We start from the raw sequence: 27,129 nt of genomic DNA, 5'->3' as shown, positions 1-27,129 counted from the left end.
GGGGGGGAAGTGACGTCATACTACTTCCTGCTGTCGCGAGGTAACAGGAAGCTGCCGTGTGCGCGCTTGCACTGAAATCCGAGGTGAGAAATTCTCATCGTTGTGGTGGTGGTGGTTGTTGTTGTTTACCAAGGTAGAGCCTCTCTCTCTCGTAGGGATGTCAGTTGAGTAGCAGCGAGCATGGGAATCGATGTCCAGGTTGGAACTTTACAACGTGGGGCCTAGCCACGCGGGGCCTTGCCTCCTGCCCTCGCCTGATTGCATTTACTTTAATTATCTCGCTTAAGTTTAATTTGTCTTCACCCGGCTCGCCACTTTGTAACTTTGTTTTATTGTCAATATTCACGCAGTTTTTATTTTCTTTTGTTAGCAGGCCAAGCCCGCTTGAGCTGCTATACCACTCTTGTTATCAGAAGCGACCTGCCCACAACAACACAAGGTGAGGCTTTGTCAACGTGTGTGAATGTTTTGACTTAAAACTTTGGTGACTGCAGGAATTAATATTCTTGGTTCTTTCGGTAAAGTCACGTAGATAGGAAATAAAATTAAAATAACATAATGAAAATAAATAAAAATTGTAAATAAAGCAAATAAACTCACTTTTTGATCGCAACACAAGTGGTCTTTATTTAATGTAATTGTATAATCTGTTATTGTTATTTTCTATCTACGTAACTTTACCGAAAGAAACAAGAATACGTGTGTCAATCTCTATCGGTCAAAGATGCTCAGCGGAGAGACACGCAAACTCCAACTATACAGCAGGCATCAGGGTCGGGATCGAACCCACGACTTCCTGTATACCAGGTGAGGTAGTTAACATCTCACCACGGAGAGAGACACGCCAACTCCAGTTAGCCTCGGTTATGTTCGTTGATCCTCAATTACTTGGTGTAGTGAGGAAGCATTCATGCCAAGCAGATGAAGGTGGCCAGGCGTGATTCTAAACACGCCACCGCCTGTTTACCCGGTGACAGTGTACAGTTTGTGTTTGCAGTAACGTCTATTAACTCTGTTGAACACGGAGGTTATATCATAACAGTAGTTTACTTTTGTTTTCCTCTGGAACTCTTTGTAAGAATGGAAACAGGAAGTTAACACAGCACACACATTCAGCTGAAGTCGGAACTGTTCATCCCAGCATTTAAGGACATCTGAGCCTGGATTCACACCTCTAAGTTGCGATTTAACATTAATTTATGAATTTCTGCTTAACACAAATAGTATTGTTTTCAACACCCTCTGCTATGTCAGCTGAATTGAGCTTTCATAAATATTCCTTTTGCAGCCAGACAGCTTAAATTGTGTGCTCGGAGTTTTGGGTGAACATTCATTTTGAAGATACGAGGGCTTCCCGGCATGTTTATTACCATTTGCCCTCTCATTGTGTGCCATAACAGCCCTGTGATGAATTTGGGACACTTTTTCACTACATCATGAATATATGAATAAGTATAGACGTGTAAGTCACATGTGACTATATATGCATTCCTCTGTGCCTCGATACTGTCGTGTAGATGGTGTGGATATTATTTTTTTCTGTCTGCAGCTAACGCTTCCTCTGACGCTTCCTCTGACGCTTCCTCCGCAGAATTGGTCTGATGGAGCAAATGCACGCAGCGCAGCTCGATAGGGCAAGGCTCCAATGCGACCGGTGTGCATACAGCACGGATCGTACTGGAGATTTCACACGGCACCAGAGAACTCACACAGGAGAGAAACCTTTCAAGTGCAGTGTGTGTGGGAAGGCGTTTTCACGGTCATCCGTTCTTAAAGAACACCAGAGAACACACACGGGAGAGAAACCCTTCAAGTGTACTGTGTGTGGGAAGGCATTTTCACAGTCAACTGTTCTTAAAAAACACCAGAGAACACACACAGGAGAGAAACCATTCAAGTGCACTGTGTGTGGGAAGGCATTTTCACTGTCATCTGTTCTTAAAAAACACCAGAAAATACACACAGGAGAGAAACCCTTCAGGTGCATTTTATGCGGGATGATGTTTGCACAGTCACCACATCTTCAAGTACACCAGAGAACACACACGGGAGAGAAACCCTTCAAGTGCACTCTGTGCGGGAAGGCGTTTTCACAGTCACCACATCTTAAAGTACACCAGAGAACACACACAGGAGAGAAACCCTTCAAGTGCAGTGTGTGTGGGAAGGCCTTTGCACAGTCATCTGCTCTTGTAACACACCAGAGAACACACACAGGAGAGAAACTCTTGAGGTACACTCTGTGTGGGATGATGTTTGCACAGTCATCACATCTTGAAGTACACCAGAGAACACACACGGGAGAGAAACCCTTCAGGTGCATTCTGCAGGAAGGCGTTTGCACATTCATAAAATCTTCAAGTACACCAGAGAACACGGACGCATCAGAAGATCTGCAAGGAGTGGAGTCTGAAATCAGCTTGTGAAAGTCAAAGTGCCACTATAAGCCCATCCCTCATGAAACACGAACCGGAAGAAAATCCCAGCTTGGACACTTTTCAAGGTATCAAGGTGAAATATGAAGAGGTGATGGTGAAGAGGGAAGAAGTGATGGTGAAGAAGGAAGAAGTGATGGTGAATAGCGAAGAAGTATAGGTGAAATGTGAAGATGAAGATTCAACTCTAAAATCGGACCTTCATATTGATGTCAAGCAGGGGGTGAATTCTGACTGTGAGGCAGAGCGAGGCAACTCCCAGCAGTTTGTGGAAGTGTGGGTGGAGTTTCTCCTAGACAATACAACGTCAAGTGGAGACCCGGTAGATGTGTAAGCCAGAGACGATGTCGCTACAATAGATGCACCTTTGTCACAGGCCTTTAATGACAAGAATTTGAAGTTGAACACTCAATTCCTAGATTCAACCTGCAGAGTAAGAGTGGCCAGTCTTTGTGGACCTGTGGGTTGGGTCAATCTCTCACCAGGAGCGAGAGCCAATAAGCTCCCAAGCATTCACGATGTTCTCATGATAATTGCTTTTACGCTTTGCTCGCTTAATCGCCTCGGCAACTCGGAGTTTTGTATCTCCTCTGAGACGCTCGAAGAGCATCCCCAAGTACCAGCTGCCCCTGTGCGGCTCGGAGTGGTGGCCCTGCACCGGCCTGCATGTGGGCAAGAGCCTGTCAGTAGGGGGCGATGATTGATGCATCATCTAGGTTGTGTAGTATGTCGGCAATCTTGATTCGAAGCTTTTGTGACTGCAGGAATCCACACTCTCGTTATTTCTGTAAAGTCATCACGTGGGTAGAAACATAACAGACCACGGCGTTTAGATCACAACACAAGCAATCGTCATCAGGTGGGACAACCACAGCAAGAAGAAGACGCTGAAGTAGTAGGCGCCTATTTCAGCAGTTTTGTCTTCTTGCTGCTGTGGTTGTCCCACCTGATGACGATTGCTTGTGTTGCGATCTACACTCCGTGATCTATTATTTGTAGCTAATGTTTAGAATTTGCTACATTTTGACCCAGATGCCAGCATGCAATGGCCTACTCGTTTTGAATGACACTGCAATAGTACGGTGTACATACACTGTTAAGCAGGCGGTGCGTATTTTTAAAATAACTTCTTGTTAATACGATGTAACCTGATGCAGTCAATTTCGCTGCAGTAATTCAATGTTAATATGCCCGTCAATGATTTAGAATTAATACTTGTCTGACTGCGCGTACATGTAACATTTTGTCTGAGGGTCACACATTGAATAAGTGATGTTAGGACAAAGTGTGTGTGTTTGGAAGTAACCTGTACAGAGAACTCAGGTGAGACCCGTTGTTCTTGTGATACAGGTCAAAGGGTACTTTTGTGTTTCACGAAGCGTCTGCCTCTGGAGCAACTCATCGTCTTTGAAATAGGGAGCACGCCCGGATCATTCATCAGTTACAAGGCATACCACTTGAAAGTTACACGTATAGGAGGAGGTACATTCTCTACAACACGAATTATAGTTTTGTCTTACGTGTTGACGTAGATTTTGTCTAACTAGGACTATAAATGCACCTTGCTGATTCACGTCTGGATGTTCGTAACCATCGGTTGAAGCAAACCCCACTGCTGTTGTTGAGACGCTGTGCACCAATAATGGTCCAACACATTGACGGCCTTCAGGCCAGGAAAGTCACAACATTTGCACACGAAGGACGCATTCACGCAAGTACCCCATGCTCCGTTTTGAAGTTTTAAAATGAAGCATCTTTGAATTGTGTTGTGTTTTGAATTAGATGATTTTATTTCTTCATTAAAAGCTTGCATCAATTTACATCTGGATGACTCTATTGAAAAGGACATTTCGTGTGAATTTTCTCTCGTCATTAAGTAGATGGCCTTGCCGGGGATTCGGTTCAATGCGGACACACACAGTGTACACACACAGTGTGCACACACAGTATACACACAGTGTACACACACAGTGTACACACTGTACACACAGTGTACACACACTGTACACACAGTATACACACAGTGTATACACACAGTGTGTACACACACACAGTGTACACACACACAGTGTACACACACAGTGTACACACACACAGTGTATACACAATAATGTCCACGTTGTTGTAGCTGGGCTCACACACCCAAGGAAGGGAGCAATGGAAAATGAATCTAAATCAACTTAAACTCCAACTCTGTGACGTCACCACTCTGCATTACCTCATCGGCGTGAAACGCCAGGGTGAGGTGTACCTCGCTAGTGACGTCATGTCACCAAGGTATTCAGCCCTCCCCCGTCCACCGTGCTCTTGTGCGTGACGTACCCTCCGCTTGGGTCACTGCCGATATCGTTCCAGTGGCAATCCTTATTTGGGTACAGCTACGCCCAGTGACTGGTGGCTCATTAACATAATGTGTTTGTTAAAGCCGTCGCGAGTTTATTGCGACGGGTTCAGCGCCCCCGCCCCCATCCCTCGACGTAGGGTCCAGCTTCATTAACATAATTTATTCAGTAAGAGAGCCGCTCGTGGGAGGGAAGTGACGTCATACTACTTCCTGCTGTCGCGAGGTAACTGAAGCTGCCGTGTGTGCTTGCATTGAAATCCGAGGTGAGAAATTCTCATCGTGGTGGTGGTGGTTGTGGTGGTGGTTGTTGTTTACCAAGGTAGAGCCTCGCTCTCTCTTGTAGGGATGTCAGTTGAGTAGCAGCGAGCATGGGAATCGATGTCCAGGTTGGAACTTTACAACGCGGGGCCTAGCCACGCGGGCCTTGCCTCCTGCCCTCGCCTGATTGCGTTCACTTTAATTATCTCGCTTAAGTTTAATTTGTCTTCACCCGGCTCGCCACTTTGTAACTTTGTTTTATTGTAAATATTCACGCAGTTTTTATCTTCTTTTGTTAGCAGGCCAAGCCCGCTTGAGCTGCTATACCGCTCTTGTTATCAGAAGCGACCTGCCCACAACAACACAAGGTGAGGCTTTGTCAATGTGTGTGAATGTTTTGACTTAAAACTTTGGTGACTGCAGGAATTGATATTCTTGGTTCTTTCGGTAAAGTCACGTAGATAGAAAATGAAATAAAAATAACAATAAAAAATAGTAAATGAAGCAAAGAAAAACTCACGTTTTGATTGCAACACAAGTGGTCTTTATTTAATGTAATTGTATTATCTGTTATTGTTATTTTCTGTCTACATAACTTTACAGAAAGAACCAAGAATACGTGTGTCAATGTTTATCGGTCAAAGACGCGCAAACTCCAGATATACAGCAGGCGGCAGTGTTGGGATCGAACCCACGACTTCCTGTATACCAGGTGAGGCAGTTAACATCTCACCAGTTAGCCTCGGCTATGTTAATTGATCCTCGATTAATTACTTGGTGTAGTGAGGAAGCATTAATGCTGAGCAGATGAAGGTGGCCAGGCATGATTCTAGACACGCCACCTCCAGTGTGTGACAGTGTAAAGTTTGTATTTGCAGTAAAGTCTATCAACTCTATTGAACACGGAGATTATATCAAAACAATAGTTAATTTTTGTTTTCCTCTGGAACTCTTACTAAGAATGGAAACAGGAGGTGAACACAGCACACACATGCAGCTGAAGTCGGAACTGTTCATCCCAGCATTTAAGGACATCTGAGCCTGGATTGACACCTCTAAGTTGCGATTGAACATTAATTTATGAATTTCTGCATAACACAAATAGTATTGTTTTCAACACCTTTTGCTATGTCAGCTGAATTTAGCTCTCATAAATATTCCTTTTGTAGCCAGACAGCCGAAATTGTGTGCTCGGAGTTTTGGGTTAACATTCATCTTGAAGATACGAGGGCTTCCAGGCATGTGTATAACCATTTGCCCTCTCATTGTGTGCCATAACAGCCCTGTGATGAATTTGGGACACTTTTTTTACTACATCCTGAATATATGAATAAGTATAGACGTGTAAGTCACATGTGACTATATATGCATTCCTCTGTGCATCGATACTGACGTGTAGATGGTGTGGATATTATTTTTTTCTGTCTGCAGCTGACGCTGGTCTGATGGAGCAAAGGCAGTCGGCACAGCTCGGTACGACAAGTCAACAATGCGACCAGCGTGCATACAGCACGGATCGGACTGGAAATTTGACACGGCACCAGAGAACTCGCACAGGAGAGAAACCCTTCAAGTGCAGTGTGTGTGGGAAGGCTTTTGCATGGCCATCTGCTCTTAAAATACACCAGAGAACACACACGGGAGAGAAACCTTTCAAGTGCAGTGTGTGTGTGAAGGCATTTTCACAGTCATCTGCTCTTGTAGATCACCAGAGAACACACACGGGAGAGAAACCCTTCAAGTGCAGTGTGTGTGGGAAGGCATTTGCGCAGTCATCTGCTCTTGTAGCACACCAGAGAACACACACGGGAGAGACACCCTTCAAGTGTACTCTGTGTGGGAAGGCGTTTACACTTTCATCTACTCTTGTAATACACCAGAGAACACACACGGGAGAGAAACCCTTCAGGTGCACTCCGTGCGGGAAGGCGTTTGCACAGCAATCACATCTTATAGAACACCGGAAAACACAGAAGCATCAGAAGATCCACAAGGAGTGGAGTCTGAAATCAGCTTGTGAAAGTCAAAGTGCCACAACAAGCCCATCCCTCTTGAAACAAGAACCGGAAGAAAATCCCAGCTTGGACACTTTTAAAGGTATCGAGGTGAAATGTGAAGAGGTGATGGTGAAGAGGGAAGAAGTGATGGTGAAGAGGGAAGAAGTGATGGTGAAGAGGGAAGAGGTGATGGTGAAGAGTGAAGAAGTGAAGGTGAAATGTGAAGATGAAGATGAAACTCCAAAATGGGACCTTCACATCGATGGAGGCAACGTGAAGCAGGAGGAGAATTCTGACTGTGAGGCAGAGCGAGGCAACTCCCAGCAGTTTGTGGAAGTGGAGGTGTGGGTGGACTTCCTAGACAATACAAAGTCAAGTGGAGACCCGGTAGATGTGTAAGCCAGAGACAATGTCACTACAATAGATGCACCTTTGTCACAGGCCTTTAATGACAAGAATGTGAAGTTGAACACTCAGCTCCTAGGTTCATCCTGCAGAGTAAGAGCGGCCAGTCTTTGTGGACCTGTGGGTTGGGTCAATCTCTCACCAGGAGCAAGAGACAATAAGCCCCCAAGCATTCACTATTTTATCATAATAATTGCATTTACACGGTGCTTGCTTAACCGCCTCAGCAACTCGGAGTTTTGTACCTCGTCTGAAGCACTCGAAGAGCATCCCCAAGTAGCAGCTGCCCCTGTGTGGCACAAGGTGGTGGCCCTGCACCGGCCTGCATGTGGACAAGAGCCTGTCAGTAGGGGGCGATGATTGATGCGTCATCTCAGTTGTGTAGTTTGTAGGTAATCTTGATTCAAAACTTTCGTGACTGCAGGAATCCACACTCTTGAGTTCTTTCAGTGAAGTCACCACGTGGGTAGAAACAACAGATCACGGCGTTTAGATCACAACACAAGCAATCGTCATCAGGTGGGACAACCACAGCAAGAGAAACTGCTGAAGTAGTAGGCGCCTACTCCAGCAGTTTCTTCTTATTGCTGCTGTGCTTGTCCCACCTGATGACGATTGCTTGTGTTGCCATCGAAGTGCCGTGATCTATTATTTGTAGCTAATGTTTAGAATTTGCTACATTTTGACCCAGACGCCAGCATGCAACGGCCTACTCATTTTGAATGACGCAACAATAGTACGTTGTACATACACTGTTAAGCAGGCGGTGCGTATTTTAAAAATAGCTTCTTGTTAATACGATGTAACCTGATGCAGTATATTTCACTGCAGTAATTTTTGTTAATATGCCTGTCAATAATTCCGAATGAATACTTGTCTGTGCGTATTTTAAATGTTATTCTTTTATAAGGTGATGTTGATATCGAAAACTGCCACATAACCGGCATGCCATAAATAGGAAATTAACTCTGCTTATTCGAATCAATGTATTCATATATGTTGATAAACTGTTTTAAAGCAGATTGTGTCTCTAACGGCGACTACAGGGACCACGTGATTGTTTAAAAATGTATTTGATTATAACTATAATTGCCTACAATTCGTCATGTGTAGCTTATTTAGACTAATTTATTCACTACCCAAACTGTATTGACTTGAAAACATAGAGCTGATATTTGTAAGCAATGTCTTTTTTTATTTTACGTTTGGAAAAAAATATTTGCACAAATGTAACTTGTTCAGATACAAGGTGAATTCACAAGGCTTTGTAAAAAATCCAATATTTTAGAATTTTGCCTTAACGGAGAATATTTTTTTTAATGTTGGTAAAAATAAAGATTCAGAAATATATATTGTGCCGTGTCTACAATTTTATTGTAAAGTGGAATTGGTAAAAAAAAATGATGGTTCAATGAGCCACTCTGTCTACGGGAAAGCTACCCATATGGATGCTTAGCTGAAACCGGATTCCCACCACCATCCATCCCAGAAGAATTCCCTCATCAAGACTCTAAACCATAGAGCCCAATACATATCCGACTAGGAACACATAGCCAGTGAACTCAAGCACGTACACCAAGCTCTTAAGGCTAATGGTCACTCCGACTACAATCCGCAAAGCTATCACTCCAACCATGAAGGACCCTCTTGAGGAGCCTTTCAAAACCATCACTTTGCCCTACATTGCGGGGATCACAAAAAAGATCTCCAAAATCTTGAATAAACACAAGATCTAGGTCCGATTCAACACATTACATAAACTCCGTGATCTGGTTCCGTCTGTAAAAGATGTGATTCCGGACATACAGTACCCTGGTGTCTACAAACTAAGTTGCCTCTGTGGTAGTAGTTACATTGGAGAAACCAAACGCCATGTCTCGGACCGCATTCGTGAACACAAAGCAGACCTGAAACACGGTAGGACCAACACCTCGGCCATGGCAGATCATTGTTATAATTCAGTAGGCTCACATGACATTGACTTCTCCAAGACAGAGGTTGTTTGTAAGCCATCTGGCTACCATGAGAGATTCATTCATGAGGCTATCCACATATACAGAGACAATTTCAACTGGGAAGATGGATTCTGGCTTAGCAATCATTGGAAAGATTTGATAAACCATTTCGGGTCTTAATTGATTGTTCACGCTTATGGTGGCTTTCAGACAGCATCCATTATTTTCGTCTCCCCCCTCCTCTATTCCGAACTTAGATGGACTCGTCCATCTGAACAAACTGTCAAATCGCTCTCCGTGGTGCTAACGTTAAAAAAACCCGCCAATTTTTTCAAAATTTCTTGCTGTGGTTTTCACACCTGATGACGATTACTCGTGTTGCAGTCGAAACGTCGTGAGAATTTTATTGTTTTATATTTTTATTATTTTATTGTTTCCCTTCTACGTGGTGGTGACTTTACCGAAAGAACCAAGAACATTAATTCCTCGCAGTCACGAAAGCTTTAAATCAAAATTTATTATTACTTCGTTAACACCTTTCACTTTCGCACGCCGCTAATTTTTTGCGACAAGAGGTTTCATTACTATAGGTGACACGTGCAGTGGGTCCAAGATGAGGCGAGACGGTTCGCTAGAGGCAACACGTTTATTCAACAAGGGAACCACAGCACAGAGGGGTGACGACTCCTCACAGCCGATAACCTCAGGAGGCCATCCCTCCACACTACGGTGCCCTTACTCTGGTTCGAGCACTAACCCTACACTGGTTATGTCTGAACTCGACCCTAGCCAGGGTCACTGGGCTCTTCGCTTCAGGGTCTTCAGGGTCTTCAAGGTAGCGCTCAGAGTCTTCTTCAGAGCTTCAGGTGGACGGGGACCACCAAACCGTTCAGGGGTCCGGCTTTTATCCCTGTTCCAGGGTCTCTCCGCCCCTGGCCAAGCCTTCTGGAACTCTCTAGAGGGCCCTGGAACATCCCCCAGCCCCGTCCGCCCCCCCCCCCCCCCACGGTCTTGGGGTCTGGGGGCCCTGTTAGTCCCACCTGGTCTGTATACCACCCCGTTGACGCATGTCCGCTATTACAGGTCAGCTCCCGTGGTAATACGCATACAGCCCAACAATGGCACTACATCATCCCCCCCCCCCTTGTAGCATCCAGGCGTCTGCTACGTTCACAGGAAGCCCTAGACGCATGCACGAATATGCTCAAGGTGCCATGTCATACGTTCGAGCGTAGGGATGTCCCCGACTTATTTATTACCTTTACATGTAATCCAACTTGGCCTCAGATAAAACAAAAAAAGCAATAACTTTCATTCGGCCAGACACCCAGCCGTCGATACGACTTCACAGCCAGGGTGTTCAGACGAAAGCAAGTCAAATTCATCGAGAGCATTCACTGAGAGTCGTGTTTTTTGGAGAAACAAGATGCTGGATGTACTCAACTGAGTGGCAGAAACGAGGACTTACACATCATAGGGGTTTCCCCATTTTTTCTGGCAACAAAACTGAAACCTTTTGGCGTCCTCTGCTCGAGCACCAATTGGGTCGAGGCTCTCAAGAAAGCCGTCCCTTGGTGTGGACCAATCGGTTTCAAGGACAATGCCACATATTATCATAGTGCGTGTGTTTTGTTTGCATTTTGACTGCAGGTATTGTGGTTAATGCAGTAACATGAATCCTTGTAAAAAGGTTTCAGTTTTGTTGCCAGAAAAAAGGGGAAAAACCCCTATTATTATATTTTGGTCCAGCCAAAGGTGGTCTAATGATGTAGATGACTTCCCCACGCTCATATTTTAATCTGGCTGAAAGAATAAAATCATCCAATCCAAATCCAGAGGAAGACCCAAAATCTGTTTGCAGTAGTGACCGCAAATATGATTCATGGACCATGCGGAAACCTTAATGTCAATGCAGCAGCATGTATGAAGGACATAGAGAGCAGCAAGAAATATCCGAGACAATTTATTAAAGACACACAAACTGGAGATGATGGATATCCTTGCTATAGAAGGTGAGCTCCAGCAGACGGTGGATACACAGCAAGACTGAAGATTAGAGGCAACACGGAAATCGAAATGGACAACAGGTGGGTTGTTCCGTATTCTCCGCTTCTTTCTAAAATGTTTCAGGCGTAGATGTGTTGACCACGCTCCACCTCCTCCAGTCAGTGTGTGTATCATGGTGTGTGTGTCAGTGTGTGTGTCAGTGTGTGTAGGGGAGCGATAGTGTAGCGGTTAGCGCGCTGCACTATGAACCTGGCGACCCGGGTTCGATTCCCGCTCACGGCCAACACCAGTGACGATTATCTGAACCGGTCCCGGGCCTCCCCTAGGTCGACTCAGCCTCAAATGAGTACCTGGTGCGGTGTGTAAACATTGCCACTGGGGAGACAAAGGCGGTCGGGCGTGGTGCTGGCCACCCACCCCCTCGTGTACCGTTCTGGCCTTCATAGGTGCTCGCTAACAGCACTTGCCCCTACAGTCTGTTACAGGCTATATGGGGGATCTTTGTCTTTGTCTTTGTCAGTGTGTGTAGGTGCTCGCTAACAGCACTTGCCCCTACAGTCTGTTAAGGCTATACGGGGGATCTTTGTTTTTTGCTTTGTCAGTGTGTGTGTGTATCAGTGTGTGTCTGAGTGTGTGTGTGTTAGTGTGTGTCAGTGTGTGTGTGTGTCAGTGTGTCAGTGTGTGTCTGAGTGACTGATTGTCTGAGTGAGTGACTGAGTGACTGTCTGAGTGAGTGACTGAGTGTCTGAGCACGTGTCTGAGTGACTGAGTGTCTGAGTGAGTGACTGAGTGACTGAGTGAGTGACTGAGTGTCTGAGTACGTGTCTGAGTGACTGAGTGTCTGAGTGAGTGACTGAGTGAGTGACTGTCTGAGTGTCTGAGTAAGTGTCTGAGTGAGTGACTGAGTGAGTGACTGAGTGTCTGAGTGAGTGACTGAGTGAGTGTCTGAGTGAGTGACTGAGTGAGTGACTGAGTGAGTGACTGATTGTCTGAGTGAGTGACTGAGTGACTGTCTGAGTGAGTGACTGAGTGTCAGAGTACGTGTCTGAGTGACTGAGTGTCTGAGTGAGTGTCTGAGTGACTGAGTGAGTGACTGTCTGAGTAAGTGTCTGAGTGAGTGACTGAGTGAGTAACTGAGTGTCTGAGTGAGTGTCTGAGTGAGTGACTAAGTGAGTGACTGAGTGTCTGAGTGAGTGACTGAGTGAGTGACTGAGTGTCTGAGTGAGTGACTGAGTGAATGACTGTCTGAGTGAGTGTCTAAGTAAGTGTCTGAGTGAGTGACTGAGTGAGTGACTGAGTAAGTGTATGAGTGAGTGACTGAGTGAGTGACTGAGTGTTCGAGTGAGTGAGTGAGTGACTGAGTGAGTGTCTAAGTGAGTGACTGAGTGAGCGAGTGAGTGACTGAGTGAGTGACTGAGTGAGTGACTGAGTGAGTGACTGAGTGTCTGAGTGAGTGTCTGAGTGAGTGACTGAGTGAGTGACTGAGTGAGTGTCTGAGTGAGTGACTGAGTGAGTGAATGACTGAGTGAGCCACTCCCAACACCCTCACCCGCTGCCCGGTAGTCTCCTCACCCTCCTCCTCTCCACCCTACACCTCACCACCCAGCCCCTCCTCACCACCCTACACCTCATCACCCAGCCCCTCCTCATCACCCTACACCTCACCACTCAGCCCCTCCTCACCACCCTACATCTCACCACCCAGCCCCTCCTCACCACCCTATACCTTACCACCCAGCCCCTCCTCACCACCCTACACCTCATCTCCTCCTCCTCACCCTGCATCTCCCCTCCAGCTGGGGTTTCTCAGCCATGATGTCGTCTATCTGCTTGAGAATCCGGCACTCCTCCACCCTCTTGAGACTCGCCACCCTCTCCTCCTTCTCCTCCTCCTTCTCCTCCACCTCGTCGCCCGACTTGTAGTCGCCATCATCGACTGCACTGCGTGATCTCCATAGTCCCCTCCTCTTCTTTTTCTTCTTCCTCCTCCTCCTCCTCCTCGTCTTCCTCTCCTCCTCCTCCTCCTCGTTCTCCTCCTCCTCGTTGTCCGCCACCTCCCCATCGTCTCGTGCTCTGTCGACGCTCGGCTGCAGGCGGCTGGCGCGAGACTTCAGCAGCAGCCTGCGGTCGCCCCCCGTAGACTCCACCACCTCCTCCTCCTCGCCCCTCCGCTCCTTCACCTCGTCACCCTCCACCACCACCTCGTCCTCCGGCGATGAAGACGACGACAACGACGATGCGTCCGAGAACGACCAACAGCTGGAGGACGATGACGACGCTCTCTGCTGCCGGTATTGTTGCTGAATTTGTCTCCGTCGCTGCCGCTGCTTCTCCAGGGCGCGACCCCGGCGCCTCTCGGTGGGCGGCGGCGGCTCAGCCAGCGGCCGCGGCATCAGCGAGCAGAAGTGGAACGTCGCCCCACGCGGGGTCGACCGCCGCTTGCCCGCGACCGCCGCCGCCGGCAGCGGCGGAGGAGGAGGAGGAGGAGGAGGAGGAGGAGGAGGAGGAGGAGGAGGAGGAGGAGGAGGAGGAGGAGGAGGAGGAGGAGGAGCGCGGCAGGTAGAGGAGCCCGGGCAGGGATCGGGATTCGGTCCCACCGGGCAATCCGCCGCCGCCTCCCGCCGCTTGCTTAGCGGAGACCGCCCGGCCAAAACCTCCTCCTCCTCTTCCTCCGCCGCCTTCATCGCCGCCTCGGCCTCCTCTTCCCCTCCTCCTCCTCCTCTCGCTCCGCCTCCTCCTCCTCCGCCCCTCCTGCTGCTCCCCCTCCTGCCCATGCCCTGCCACCAAAAGTCGAAGTGTCTCTTCCGCGCCGCACGCGGTCCAACCGCGGCCTCCCTGCGTCTCTCCGCCTCCTCCTCCTCCGCCTCCTCCTTGCCCGCCGCCTCGTCAGCACCGAGCGCCGGCCCCGACTCTCCGCCGCCGTCTCCGCGCTCCGGGGCGACCCTCGGGCTGATTCCCGGCGTCGGCCGGGCGCCGCTGCTGCCGCCGCCGCGGGAGCTCTCCTGGGGGGGCGCCGCCGCCGCCGAAGTCTCCCGGCGGCGGCGCCCCCCCTCGAGAGCCCGGAACGTCACGGGGCGACGAAGACGACGGCCGCGGCGGGGAGGCCCCGGCGCGGGCCACGGCCCCCCGGCGTCGTCGCCGAGCGGGCGAGCGACCTTGGAGGGCGCCGCGTGGGACTCGGCTCCTCCTCCTCCGGCGTCGTCCGTGGAGCGCTTGGGCACCCGGATGGGCCGGTAGGAGCGAGCCCTCATGGAGGGGGCGGCTGTAGCCATGGCCGGGGTCGGGGCCGGGGCCCGGGCTGGGGGAGGCCGTCTGGGAGGCCGCTGGTGAGGGGGGAGGGCCGGAGGAGAGGGAGGAGACGCGGGATCAGATTCCAGCATTCAGCGCGCAAACATCCCGGTAGCGGTGGTGTTATTAGTGGTAGCGGTGGTGGTCAGTGATTGTAGTGATGTTGGTAATGGTGGTGGTGATGGTAGTGATGGTAGTGTATGGTAGTAGTGGTGGTGGTGCTGGTAATGGTGGAAGTGGCGGTAGAAGTGGTGGTGGTGATGGTGCTAGTAGTGGTGGTAGTAGTGGTGGTGTAATGGTGGTGGTAGCGTTGCTGGTAGTAGTGGTGGTAATGGTGGTGGTAGTGATGGTAGTGTATGGTAGTAGTGGTGGTAATGGTGGAAGTGGTGGAAGTGGTGGTGGTGATGGTGCTAGTGGTGGTGGTAGTAGTGGTGGTGTAATGGTGGTGGTAGTGACACCCGAGATTGTATACAGGTTAAGGGGGGGGGGAGAGACAAGAAGGGCCGTGGGGCGGGGGCTAAGTTAAGCCGCCTTCTGTTATGCTGCAGGGGGTTGGGGGGGGACGGAGAGATGGCCGTGTGCAGGTTGAAGAGCGTTACACACGTGAACCAGAGGCAGTAGTTAAGCTGACAAACTGGTTGCCTTGCTGAGTATTCTGCTGTAAACTATACGGCTGCTAAAGTTTAACTTGGGTTTACTTTATTTTTTTTACCTCCGCGACTTTACCGAAAAAAATCCAAAGAGTATGAATCCTTGCACATCACGAAAGCTTCAAATCTAGCGCCTCACATCGTGTTAGTTTGGCACCGATGTTCGTGCTGATTGTTTTAAACTAGATCAATAAAACAACATTGATTACAGCCCCAGCTCAGGTTTTTTTTCCCATCAATGAAACACCCCCTGAAGTTAGAGCACCTTCCAGGATATAAACCAACACTGCCGCACGTCTGTCCAAGAGCTGTGTAAAAAAACAATTGAGTTGAAAAAAATGTCAAGCCGACAGGGAAAGGGGCTCCTGGCAACTGTGACCGCCAGCCAGGTCGATGTATTGGTAATGAGAATGTGCAATTTGTTTTATCCTTGGAAACACGGACTATGAATAAAACGAGATATTCTTAACTCTTTCGGTAAAGTCACGTTGAAGGGAAACAATAAAATATATATAAAACAATAAAAATTCTCACGACGTTTCGACCATAACACAAACGGTCGTCATCAGGTCGAAACGTCGTGAGAATTTTTATTGTTTTATATATATTTTATTATTTTATTGTTTCCCTTCAACGTGACTTTACCGAAAGAGCTAAGAATATAAATTACCGCAGTCACAAAACCTTTAAATCAAAAATTTAAAACGAGATACTCGCAGAGTTTACGCTTCTGAATGTGCACTTGTTCAAGCGATTCACTCGGTCTAAGAGGCAGACGCACGGTAAATTATTGGGCGGCACTTTGTAAGCTCCTAAGGGAGACAAAGCGAGCTTGAACACGACGCGCTCGAGTGAAGTCTTTGAGCGACGCATAGTTCATAGTTTCATTTATTTGGTATAGCCCTGTGAGCCATTCGGCTCTTGAATCGGGTGCAACCGCAACAAACAAAAAACATGAACAAGAAAACATCTTAAAGTGATTACGTGACTGTGCAAACAGAAAATACAGGAACAAAAATATCAAAATATTCCTGAAATAGCACCGTACACCAACGCTGTGTGCAAAAATCCCAGTGGGATGCAAGTCAAATAACAACAACAACCACAAGACAACTAAGATTAAAGCCATCAGTCTAACTCCGTACTACAATAAACAAAACATGGCCAAAACAAACAAAAAATTCGAAATCACCAAAATAAAAGCCATAAATGCAATGTAACAGTGATCATAGGGAGTGTGACCGATTTTTAACAATAAACTACATAAATAAATTATAACACCAAAATCTAGAGCCATAATTTAGGCCACTGAATAGCAGTGGCAGCTAGGGTTGTACAACTCCTCTAGAGCACATTGACACGCGTGCATTGCAAATAATTCAAGTTTAAAACACGCAGCAAAGATTCGTTACAAAAGCCTAGCGGCAGCCTTCACGCATCCTTTGGAAGCTTGCCAACCCACAACATAACCTAGAGACCATCTTCCAGGTCTCTATGGAGGCCATCGCATGACAGCGGCATCTGTAGCCGGCCAAAGTGCCGCCTCGGCCGGCTGGGCAATCTAGCCGAGACCGGTGACACTCCCGGAATAGGCCTCAACACGGCACTCACCAGCGCAACGCTGCGTAGGTGTCTGGGCGGGGGGGTCTTGAGCTATATCCTCCTTTGTGGTGAGGTTACAAACAAAACAATGTCCTCGTGTGGTCGTGGTGGAGGAGGAGATTCGACGTTCCGTGCCTCGAATCACGGGCAGGCGACTCGGCGGGGCTGTTATCACGTGAGGCCTTAGCAGGGCGCTTTTATAAACCGTAGTGCGGATAGGCGAACACGCAGTGCGAGCGAGGCTCAGATTCTGTAGAATTGATAAACACTGCCCATAGACTAAGCACTGCCCATAGACTCAACACTGCCCATAGACTCAGCACTGCCCATAGACTCAACACTGCACCATAGACTCAACACTGCACCATAATAGACTCAGCACTGCCCGTGGATTCAACACTGCCCGTAGACTCAACATTGCCCATATACTCAACACTGCACCATAGACTCAACACTGCCCGTAGACTCAACACTGCCCATAGACTCAACACTGCCCATAGACTCAACACTGCCCCATAGACTCACCACTGTGATCTCTACATTGGGTCAAACTTAACATCTCTTAATGTTCGACGGCTTGTGCACCAGATCTTATTTATTCACGATGTACTTACAAAAAATTCCGCAGACTACCTACTGGATCTCCTCTCTGTTTCAAAGAACAAATTTGACCTCAGGTCTTCGCTCATTTACCAGCTTCACATTCCCTATTGCCGTACAAAAACTGGAGGAAGGGCCTTTGCTATTCATGACCCCAGGGCCTGGAATGCTATTGCCAATAAACTGCAACTTGAATCACCACCTATGAGATCTTCACTCAAAACTGCTCTAGAGGAGTTGTACACCCCTAGCTGCCACTGCTATTTAGTGGCCTGAAATATGGCTCTAGATTTTGGTGTTATAATTTATTTATGTAGTTTATTGTAAAAAATTCGGTCACACTCCCTATGATCACTGTTACATTGCATTTATGGCTTTTATTTTGGTGATTTCGAAAAGTTTTTTTGGTTTAGGCCATGTTAATGTTTATTGTAGTACGGAGTTAGACTGATGGCCTTAATCTTAGTTATCTACATAATGACACCTTGCCGATATTAACTATGTTAACCTATTTGTATTTTTTATTTTTAAATTATATCTTAAAGCTATTTTATATTCGATATTTATTCAATTTTATATACTTCAGCCCCTTGGTGTTAGACTTTTAACCCTTATTATTATTATAGTAAGACTTGTTTAAAACTTATTTAAGATTTTAGATTCCTATATGTTGAATGTATGCACCATCCTGCCAAAGTAAATTCCGTGTCGGTGTGAACTTTCATAGCGAATAAAACCCTTTCTGATTCTGATTCTATTGTGGTTGTTGTTGTTGTTATTTGACTTGCATCCCACTGGGATTTTTGCACACAGAGTTGGTGTACGGTGTTATTTCAGGAATATTTTGATATTTTTTTCCTGTATTTTCTGTTTGCACAGTCACATAATCATTTTAAGATGTTTTCTTGTTCATGTTTTTTTGTTTGTTGCGGTTGCACCCGATTCAAGAGCCGAATGGCTCACAGGGCTATACCAAATAAATGAACAAATGAACTAAAATGAACTAATATCGAAAGGCACATTAACATAATTTATTCATACTCTAATTTATTTATTTACGGAGAAGCTCATTGTGGGAGGAGCGTGTTCCGTTCCCCGGAAGTGACGTCATGGCACCTGCTGCCGCTTGACGTCACGAGGTATGCTTCCTGCACTGAAATCCGAGGTGAGAAATTCTCATTGTGGTTGTGGTTGTTGTGGTGGTGGTTGTGGTTGTTGTTTACCAAGGTAGAGCCTCTCTCTCGTAGGGATGTCAGTTGAGTAGCAGCGAGCATTGGAATCGATGTCCAGGTTGGAACTTTACAACGCGGGGCCTAGCCACGCGGGGCCTTGCCTCCTGCCCTCGCCTGATTTGCATTCACTTTAATTATCTCTCATAAGTTTAATTTGTCTTCACCCGGCTCGCCACTTTGTAACTTTGTTTTATTGTAAATATTCACGCAGTTTTTATTTTCGTTCTTTTGTTAGCAGGCCAAGCCCGCTTGAGCTGCTATACCGCTCTTGTTATCAGAAGCGACCTGCCCACAACAACACAAGGTGAGGCTTTGTCAACGTGTGTGAATGTTTCGACTTAAAACTTTGGTGACTGCAGGAATTAATATTCTTGGTTCTTTCGGTAAAGTCACGTAGATAGAAAATAAAAATTAAATTAAATGAAAAATTGAAAATAAAGCAAAAAAACCCACGAGGTTTCGATTGCAACACAAGTGGTCTTTATCTTATTAAATTTAATCTGTTATTTTTATTTTCTATCTACGTGACTTTACTGAAATAACCAACAATACGTGCGTCAATGTATCGGTCAAAGAGGCTAAGCGCGTGCCGCTGTTGACTCTGAATGTGTGGAGGGGAACACCTTCACCACGGGGAGAGAGAGACAGAGACACGGATAGCCTCGGCTATGTTGATTGATCCTCGATTCATTACTTGGTGGAGTGAGGAAGAATTAATGCTGAGCAGATGAAGGTGGCCAGGCATGGTTCTGGTCACACCGCCACCTGTTTACTCATGGCAGTGTGTGACAGTGTCAAGTTTGTGTTTGCAGTAAAGTCTATTAACTCTGTTGAACACGGAGGTTATATCAAAACAATAGTTTATTTTTGTTTTCCTCTGGAACTCTTAATAAGAATGGAAACAGGAGGTGAACACAGCACACACATTCAGCTGAAGTCAGAACTGTTCATCCCAGCATTCAAGGACATCTGAGCCTGGATTCACACCTCTAAGTTGCGATTGAACATTAATTCATGCATTTCTGCAAAACACAAATAGTATTGTTTTCAACACCCTTTGCTATGTCAGCTGAATTTAGCTTTCATAAATATTCCTTTTGTAGTCAGACAGCCGAAATTGTCTGCTTAGAGTTTTGAGTTAACATTCATCTGGAAGATATGAGGGCTTCCAGGCATATTAATGACATTTTCCCTCTCATTGTATGCCATAGCAGCCCTTGGAGAGAAACCCTTCAGGTGCACTCTGTGTGGAAGGCGTTTGCAGATTCATCAAATCTGATGAATTTGGGAAACTTTTTCACTACATCATGAATATATTAATAAGTATAGACGTGTAAGTCACGTGTGCATTCCTCTGTGCCTGACGTGTAGATGGTGTGGATATTATTTTTTTCTGTCTGCAGCTGACGCTTCCTCTGCAGAATTGGTCTGATGGAGCAAAGGCACTCAGCGCAGCTCGGTACGACAAGTCAACAATGCGACCAGCGTGCATACAGCACGGACCGGACTGGAAATTTGACACGGCACCAGAGAAGTCACACAGGAGAGAAACCCTTCAAATGTACTGTGTGTGGGAAGGTATTTTCATGGTCATCTGCTCTTAAAAAACACCAGAGAACACACACAGGAGAGAAACCCTTCAAGTGTACTCTGTGCGGCAAGGCATTTTCAGATTCATGTTATTTTGTAATACACCAGAGAACGCACACGGGAGAGAAACCCTTCAAGTGCAGTGTGTGTGGGAAGGAATTTTCAGATTTATCTACTCTTAAAAAACACCAGAGAACACACACAGGAGAGAAACCCTTCAAGTGCAGTGTGTGCGTGAAGGCATTTGCACAGTCATCTAATCTTGTAACACACCAGAGAACACACACGGGAGAGAAACCCTTCAGGTGCACTCTGTGCGGGAAGCCGTTTGCAGATTCATCAAATCTTCGAAGACACCAGAGAACACAAAAGCATCGGAAGATCCACAAGGAGCGGAGTCGGAGTCTCAAATCAGCTTGTGAAAGTCAAAGTGCCGCAATGATCCCATCCCTCATGAAACAAGAACCGGACGAAAATCTCAGCTTGGACACTATTAAAGGTATAAAGGTGAAATATGAAGAGGTGATGGCGAAATGTGAAGAAGTGATGGTGAAATTTGAAGAAGTGATGAGCGAAGAAGTGAAGGTAAAATGTGAAGATGAAGATTCAACTCCAAAATGGGACCTTCACATCGTGAAGCAGGAGAAGAACTCTGACTGTGAGTCAGAGTGAGGCAACTCCCAGCAGTTTGTGGAAGTGGAGGTGTGGGTGGACTTGCTCCTAGACAATACAAAGTCAAGTGGAGACCCGGTAGATGTGTAAGCCAGAGACGATGTCGCTACAATAGATGCACCTTTGTCACAGGCCTTTAATGACAAGAATGTGAAGTTGAACACTTTGTGGGCCCGTGGGTTGGGTAGATCTCTAACCAGGAGCAAGAGCCAATAAGCTCCCAAGCATTCACTATGTTATAATAATTGCTTTTACACGGTGCTTGGTTAATCGCCTCAGCAACTTGAAGTTTTGTGTCGTACCTTGCCTGAAACACTCAAAGAGCATCCCCAAGTAGCAGCTGCCCCTGTGTGGCACAAGGTGGTGGCCCTGCACCGGCCTGCATGTGGACAAGAGCCTGTCAGTAGGGGGCGATGATTGATGTGTCATCTCAGTTGTGTAGTTTGTAGGTAATGTTTAGAATTTGCTACATTTTCACTCAGACGCCAGCATGCAATGGCCTACTCGTTTTGAATGACACAATAGTATGTTTTACATACACGGTGAAGCAGACTGTGCAACTTTTTTTAAAAGCTTCTTGTTAATACGATGTAACGTGATGCAGTATATTTCACTGCAGTAATTCAATTTTGTTAATATGCCTGTCAATAATTTAGAATGTATACTTGTCTGGTTTTGTGCATACTTGTAACATTTGATCTATAAGGGTCAAACATTGATTAAGTGATGTTAGGACAAAGTGTGTGTGTGTTTGAAAGTAACCTGTACAGAGAACTCAGGTGAGACCCGTTGTTCTTGTGATACAGGTCAAACGGTGTTTTTGTGTTCCACGAAGCATCTGGAGCAACTCATTGTCTTTGAAATAGGTAGTACGCTCGGATCATTCATCAGTTACAAGGTGTACCACTTAAAGGTTACACGTATAGGAGGAGGTACATTCTCTACAACACGAATTGTAGTTTTGTCTTACGTGTTGACGTAGATTTTGTCTAACTGGGACTAGAAACGCTCCTTGCTGATTCACGTCTGGATGTTCGTAACCATCGGTTGAAGCAAACCCCACTGCTGTTGTTGAGACGCTGTGCACCAATAAGGGTCCAACACATTGACAGCCTTCAGGCCAGGAAAGTCAGAACATTTGCACACGAAGGACGCATTCACGCAAGTACCCCATGCTCCGTTTTGAAGTTTTAAAATGAAACATCTTTGAATTGTGTTGTGTTTTGAATGAGATGATTTTATTTCCTCATTAAAAGCTTGTATCAATTTACATCTGGAAGACTTCATTGAAAAGGACATTTCGTGTGATTTTTTTCTCGTCGTTAAGTAGATGGCCTTGCCGGGGGTTCGGTTCAATGCGGACACAAACAGTGTACACACACAAGTGTACACACAATGTACACACACTGTACACACAGTGTACACACTACACAGTGTACACACACATTGTGTACACACAGTGTACACACTCACAGTGTACACACACAGTATACACACAGTGTATACACAGTGTACACACACTGTATATACACAGTGTACACACACATTGTACACACATAGTGTACACACACACAGTGTACACACACGGTTTATACACACTGTACACAGTGTATACACAGTGTACACAAACAGTACACAGTGTACACACAGTGTACATACAGTATATACACAGTGTACACACACACAGGGTACACACACAGTGTATATATACACACACAGTGTACACACACAGTGTACACACACTGTATATATACACACACAGTGTACACACACAGTGACACAGCGACACACAGTGACACAGTGTATACACATAGTGTACACACACACAGTGTACACACACAGTGTACACACACTGACACACACACAGTGACACACATAGTATACACAGTGACACAACAACAACCGCCATTCGCCACTAAGTGGAGGTGACGTCACCACGACGCTTGTGCCAGGCACAGTGACACACACAGTGACACAGTGACACACAGCGACACACAGTGACACACAGTGTACACATAGTGTACACACACACAAGTGTACACGCACAGTGTACACACACACAGTGTAGACACATACAGTGTACATACAGTGTATACACACAGTGTACACACACACAGAGTGACATACAGTAACACACATAGTGTGCACACACAGTGACACACACAGTGACACACAGCGACACACAGTGTACACACAATGTACACACACACTGTACACACGCAGTTTATACACAGTGTACACACACAGTGTACACACACAGTGTATACACATAGTGTACACACACACAGTGTACACACACACAGTGTACACACAGTGTACACACAGTGTGCACACACACAATGTACACACAGTGTACATACACAGTGTACACATGCACAGTGTACACACACAGTGTACACACACAATGTACACACACAGTGTACACACACACAGTGTACACACAGTCATCTGGTCTTAATTGCGTTATTCCAATTCATAACACAATTCACGTCACCGAGGCTCGACCCGCATTATCATAACCACGCCCACTCGCATAAATTAATACGATTATCTCCCGAATCAGCTTAATTTATGTGCATAATTACACAAATTAACATAATTTCTGATAAATTATGCAAGTCTCAAATTTCATTAAATTTTCATCAATTTTCATAACACCTAAATATACAAGTTACAGAGCCGCTCATTGTGGGAGGGGCGTGTCTCTTACCCCGGAAGTGACGTCATGTTACCTGCTTACCCGCGTGACGTCGCAAGGTAACAGGAGGCTGCCGATCTGCGCTTGCACTGAAATCCGAGGTGAGAAATTATCGTGGTGGTGGTGGTGGTCGTTGTTGTGGCGGTTGTTGTTGTTTACCAAGGTAGAGCCTCTCTCTCTCGTATTGATGTCAGTTGAGTAGCAGCGAGCATGATGGCGCCGATGATGGCAGCCTCGGCCGGTTGGTACGCCCTGTTTTGTCCAGTTTTGTCTTGAGAGGGGCTTGCTGTTCAACACACTCGTGCTGGTGAGAGAGGCCTGCTGTTCATCACACCCGTGCTGGTGAGAGAGGCCTGCTGTTGTGGGGCCTGTTGTTCATCACACCCGTGCTGGTGAGAGAGGCCTGCTGTTCAGTACACCCGTGTTGAGGGGCCTGCTGTTCAGCACACCCTTGCTGGTGAGAGAGGCCTGCTGTTGAGGGGCCTGCTGTTCAGCACACCCGTGCTGGTGTGAGGGGCCTGCTTTTCAGCACACCCGTGTTGGTGAGAGAGGCCTGCTGTTCAGCACACCCGTGCTGGTGAGAGAGGCCTGCTGTTTAGCACACCCGTGTTGAGGAGCCTGCTGTTCAGCACACCCGTGCTGGTGAGAGGGGCCTGCTGTTCATCACATCCGTGTTGGTGAGAGGGGCCTGCTGTTCAGCACACCCGTGCTGGTGAGAGAGGCCTGCTGTTCAGCACACCCGTGTTGAGGGGCCTGCTTTTCAGCACACCCGTGTTTGTGAGAGAGGCCTGCTGTTCAGCACACCCGTGCTGGTGAGAGAGGCCTGCTGTTCAGCACACCCGTGTTGAGGGGCCTGCTGTTCAGCACACCCGTGCTGGTGAGAGGGGCCTGCTGTTGAGGTGCCTACTGTTCAGCACACCCGTGTTGGTGAGAGAGGCCTGCTGTTCAGCACACCCGTGCTGGTGAGAGAGGCCTGCTGTTCAGCACACCCGTGTTGAGGGGCCTACTGTTCAGCACACCCGTGCTGGTGAGAGGGGCCTGCTGTTCAACACACCCGTGCTGGTGAGAGGGGCCTACTGTTCAGCACACCCGTGCTGGTGAGAGGGGCCTGCTGTTCAACACACCCGTGCTGGTGAGAGGGGCCTGCTGTTCAACACACCCGTGCTGGTGAGAGGGGCCTGCTGTTCAACACACCCGTGCTGGTGAGAGGGGCCTGCTGTTCATCACACCCGTGCTGGTGAGAGGGGCCTGCTGTTCAGCATACCCGTGCTGGTGAGAGAGGCCTACTATTCATCACACCCGTGCTGGTGAGAGGGGCGTGCTGTTCATCACACCCTTGTTGGTGAGAGGGGCCTGCTGTTCATCACACCCGTGTTGGTGAGAGGGGCCTGCTGTTCACCACTCCCATGCTGGTGAGAGGGGCCTACTGTTCAACACACCAGTGCTGGTGAGAGAGTCCTGCTGTTCAGCACACCCGTGCTGGTGTGAAGATGGCGCTGATGATGGTAGCCTCAGCCGGTCGGTGCGACCTGTTTTGTCTTGTTTTGTCTGTCAATTCAGTGTTTTGCCAAGATTTTCGGAGTTCTCTAACAAGAGACGAACTTTTAAATATCAGGGAAACAACTCCTGTGGATTTAATTCCTACTTTTCTGCTTCCAGCGGCAGAATTAGTAGTCATTCATGTCAATGCTGCGCTAGGCTTTGCTCAAGCAACAAAACGCCGCCCAAGGGGTAAACGGTCGGGGGCTCTAGTACGGCTACGCAGACGCGGGATCCGAACAGTGCTTCCGAGCTTTTTCCTCTCCAACGTACGTTCACTGTACAACAAAATGGATGAACTTCAGCTACTGATGGTAAAAAACAAAGACTTTCTTTCAGCTTCTGCATTGTGCTTCACGGAAACATGGCTGTGTGATTTGATTCCGGACACTTCGCTACAACTAGCAGGTTTCCATCTTGTAAGATCGGATCGTGACATAGCACTCTCCGGCAAGACGAAAGGCGGTGGTATTTGTTTTTACATTAACAGTGGCTGGTGTGTAGATGTCACAGTGATTCTGCAACATTGTTCTCCACTCCTTGAATCAATTTTTATAACCTGTAAACCGTTTTACTCGCCTCGCGAGTTCGCGTCGCTCATTTTGGTCGGAGTTTATTTGCCGCCTTGTCCTCAGGTTAAAGAAGCCCAACGCATGCTCGCCGATCAGATTCTGAGTGTGGAGCGAGCAAATCCAGATTCGTTGGTTATCGTACTTGGCGACTTTAACAAAGGTAATCTCAGCCACGAACTCCCCAAATACATACAATTCATTAAATGCCCAACCAGAGAAGAGAACACTCTGGATCACTGCTACACTACAGTCAGTAGAGCCTACCACGCCGTCCCCCGAGCAGCACTAGGACACTCTGACCATGCCATGGTCCACCTGATTCCTGCATACAGGCAGAAACTAAAACTCTGTAAACCTGCTGTGAGGACATCTAAACAGTGGACCAGTGAGGCTGTGGAAGATTTGCGGGCGTGCTTAGACTGTACTGACTGGGATATGTTCACGACTGCTACCAATAGTCTGGATGAACTCACAGAGGCTGTGACGTCCTACATCAGCTTCTGTGAGGACTGCTGTGTCCCAACACGTACCAGGGTGAACTTTAACAACAATAAGCCCTGGTTCTCAGCAAAGCTCAGAAGGTTGAGGTTGGAGAAGGAGGAAGCGTTTAGGAGTGGAGATAGAGACAGATTCAAGGAGTCGAAGAACAGGTTTAGCAAAGCGGTGAGAGAGGCTAAATGACTGCACTCAGAGAGACTAAAACACCAGTTCTCTACAAACGACGCTGCTTCTGTCTGGAGAGGGCTCAGGCAGATCACCAACTACAAACCCAGAGCCCCCCACACCACTAATGACTCCCGCCTAGCCAACGACCTGAACGAGTTCTACTGTAGATTTGAAAGACAATTGGACTGTCCTGAACCACCCCTTCCAACCCAAGAGGCCCCATCCCCCACCAATACTATAGAGACGACTATCTCCTTTCAGGAGGGAGAAGTGAATAGACTTTCAAGAGGCAGAATCCACGCAAAGCAGCCGGGCCGGACTCTGTCTCTCCAGCCACCCTCAGGCACTGCGCTGACCAGCTGTCTCCGGTGTTCACCAACATCTTTAACACCTCCCTGGAGACATGCCATGTACCAACCTGTCTCAAGTCCTCCACCATCATCCCTGTGCCCAAAAAGCTAAGGCCAACAGGACTAAATGATTACAGACCGGTCGCCCTTACATCTGTGGTAATGAAGTCTTTTGAGCGCCTGGTCCTGGCACACCTCAAAGCCATCACAGACCCTCTCCTGGACCCCCTTCAGTTTGCCTACAGAGCCAATAGGTCTGTGGACGATGC

At 47.2% G+C, this 27,129-nt stretch overlaps 2 protein-coding genes across 2 annotated transcripts; one reads left to right on the top strand and one right to left on the bottom strand.

Moving 5' to 3' along the window:
• The first annotated feature begins 520 nt into the window (after positions 1-520).
• Positions 521-4,251, top strand: LOC142917341 (uncharacterized). The gene is made up of 2 exons (XM_076061975.1): positions 521-807; positions 1,592-4,251. Exons 1-2 carry the CDS (start codon positions 725-727, stop codon positions 2,424-2,426), a joined length of 918 nt encoding a protein of 305 aa, XP_075918090.1. The 5' UTR covers positions 521-724; the 3' UTR covers positions 2,427-4,251.
• Positions 4,252-10,248: 5,997 nt separating this feature from the next.
• On the bottom strand, positions 10,249-17,145 carry LOC142917356 (uncharacterized). Its single transcript, XM_076061992.1, has 3 exons — positions 16,951-17,145; positions 13,504-14,724; positions 10,249-10,254 (listed from the first exon to the last, which is right to left on the bottom strand). The coding sequence occupies exons 2-3, from the start codon at positions 14,671-14,673 to the stop codon at positions 10,249-10,251; spliced, it is 1,176 nt and encodes a 391-aa protein (XP_075918107.1). The 5' UTR covers positions 14,674-14,724; positions 16,951-17,145.
• Positions 17,146-27,129: the final 9,984 nt, after the last annotated feature.

Source organism: Petromyzon marinus, unplaced genomic scaffold (assembly GCF_048934315.1).
Source record: "Petromyzon marinus isolate PM22_M1 ecotype Great Lakes invasive population unplaced genomic scaffold, UKy_Petmar_22M1.pri1.0 PM_G_Scaffold_47, whole genome shotgun sequence".
Taxonomy (NCBI): domain Eukaryota; kingdom Metazoa; phylum Chordata; class Hyperoartia; order Petromyzontiformes; family Petromyzontidae; genus Petromyzon; species Petromyzon marinus.
The sequence above is the reverse complement of the archived record's forward strand: the minus strand, read 5'-3'. Positions and strand labels throughout refer to the sequence as shown.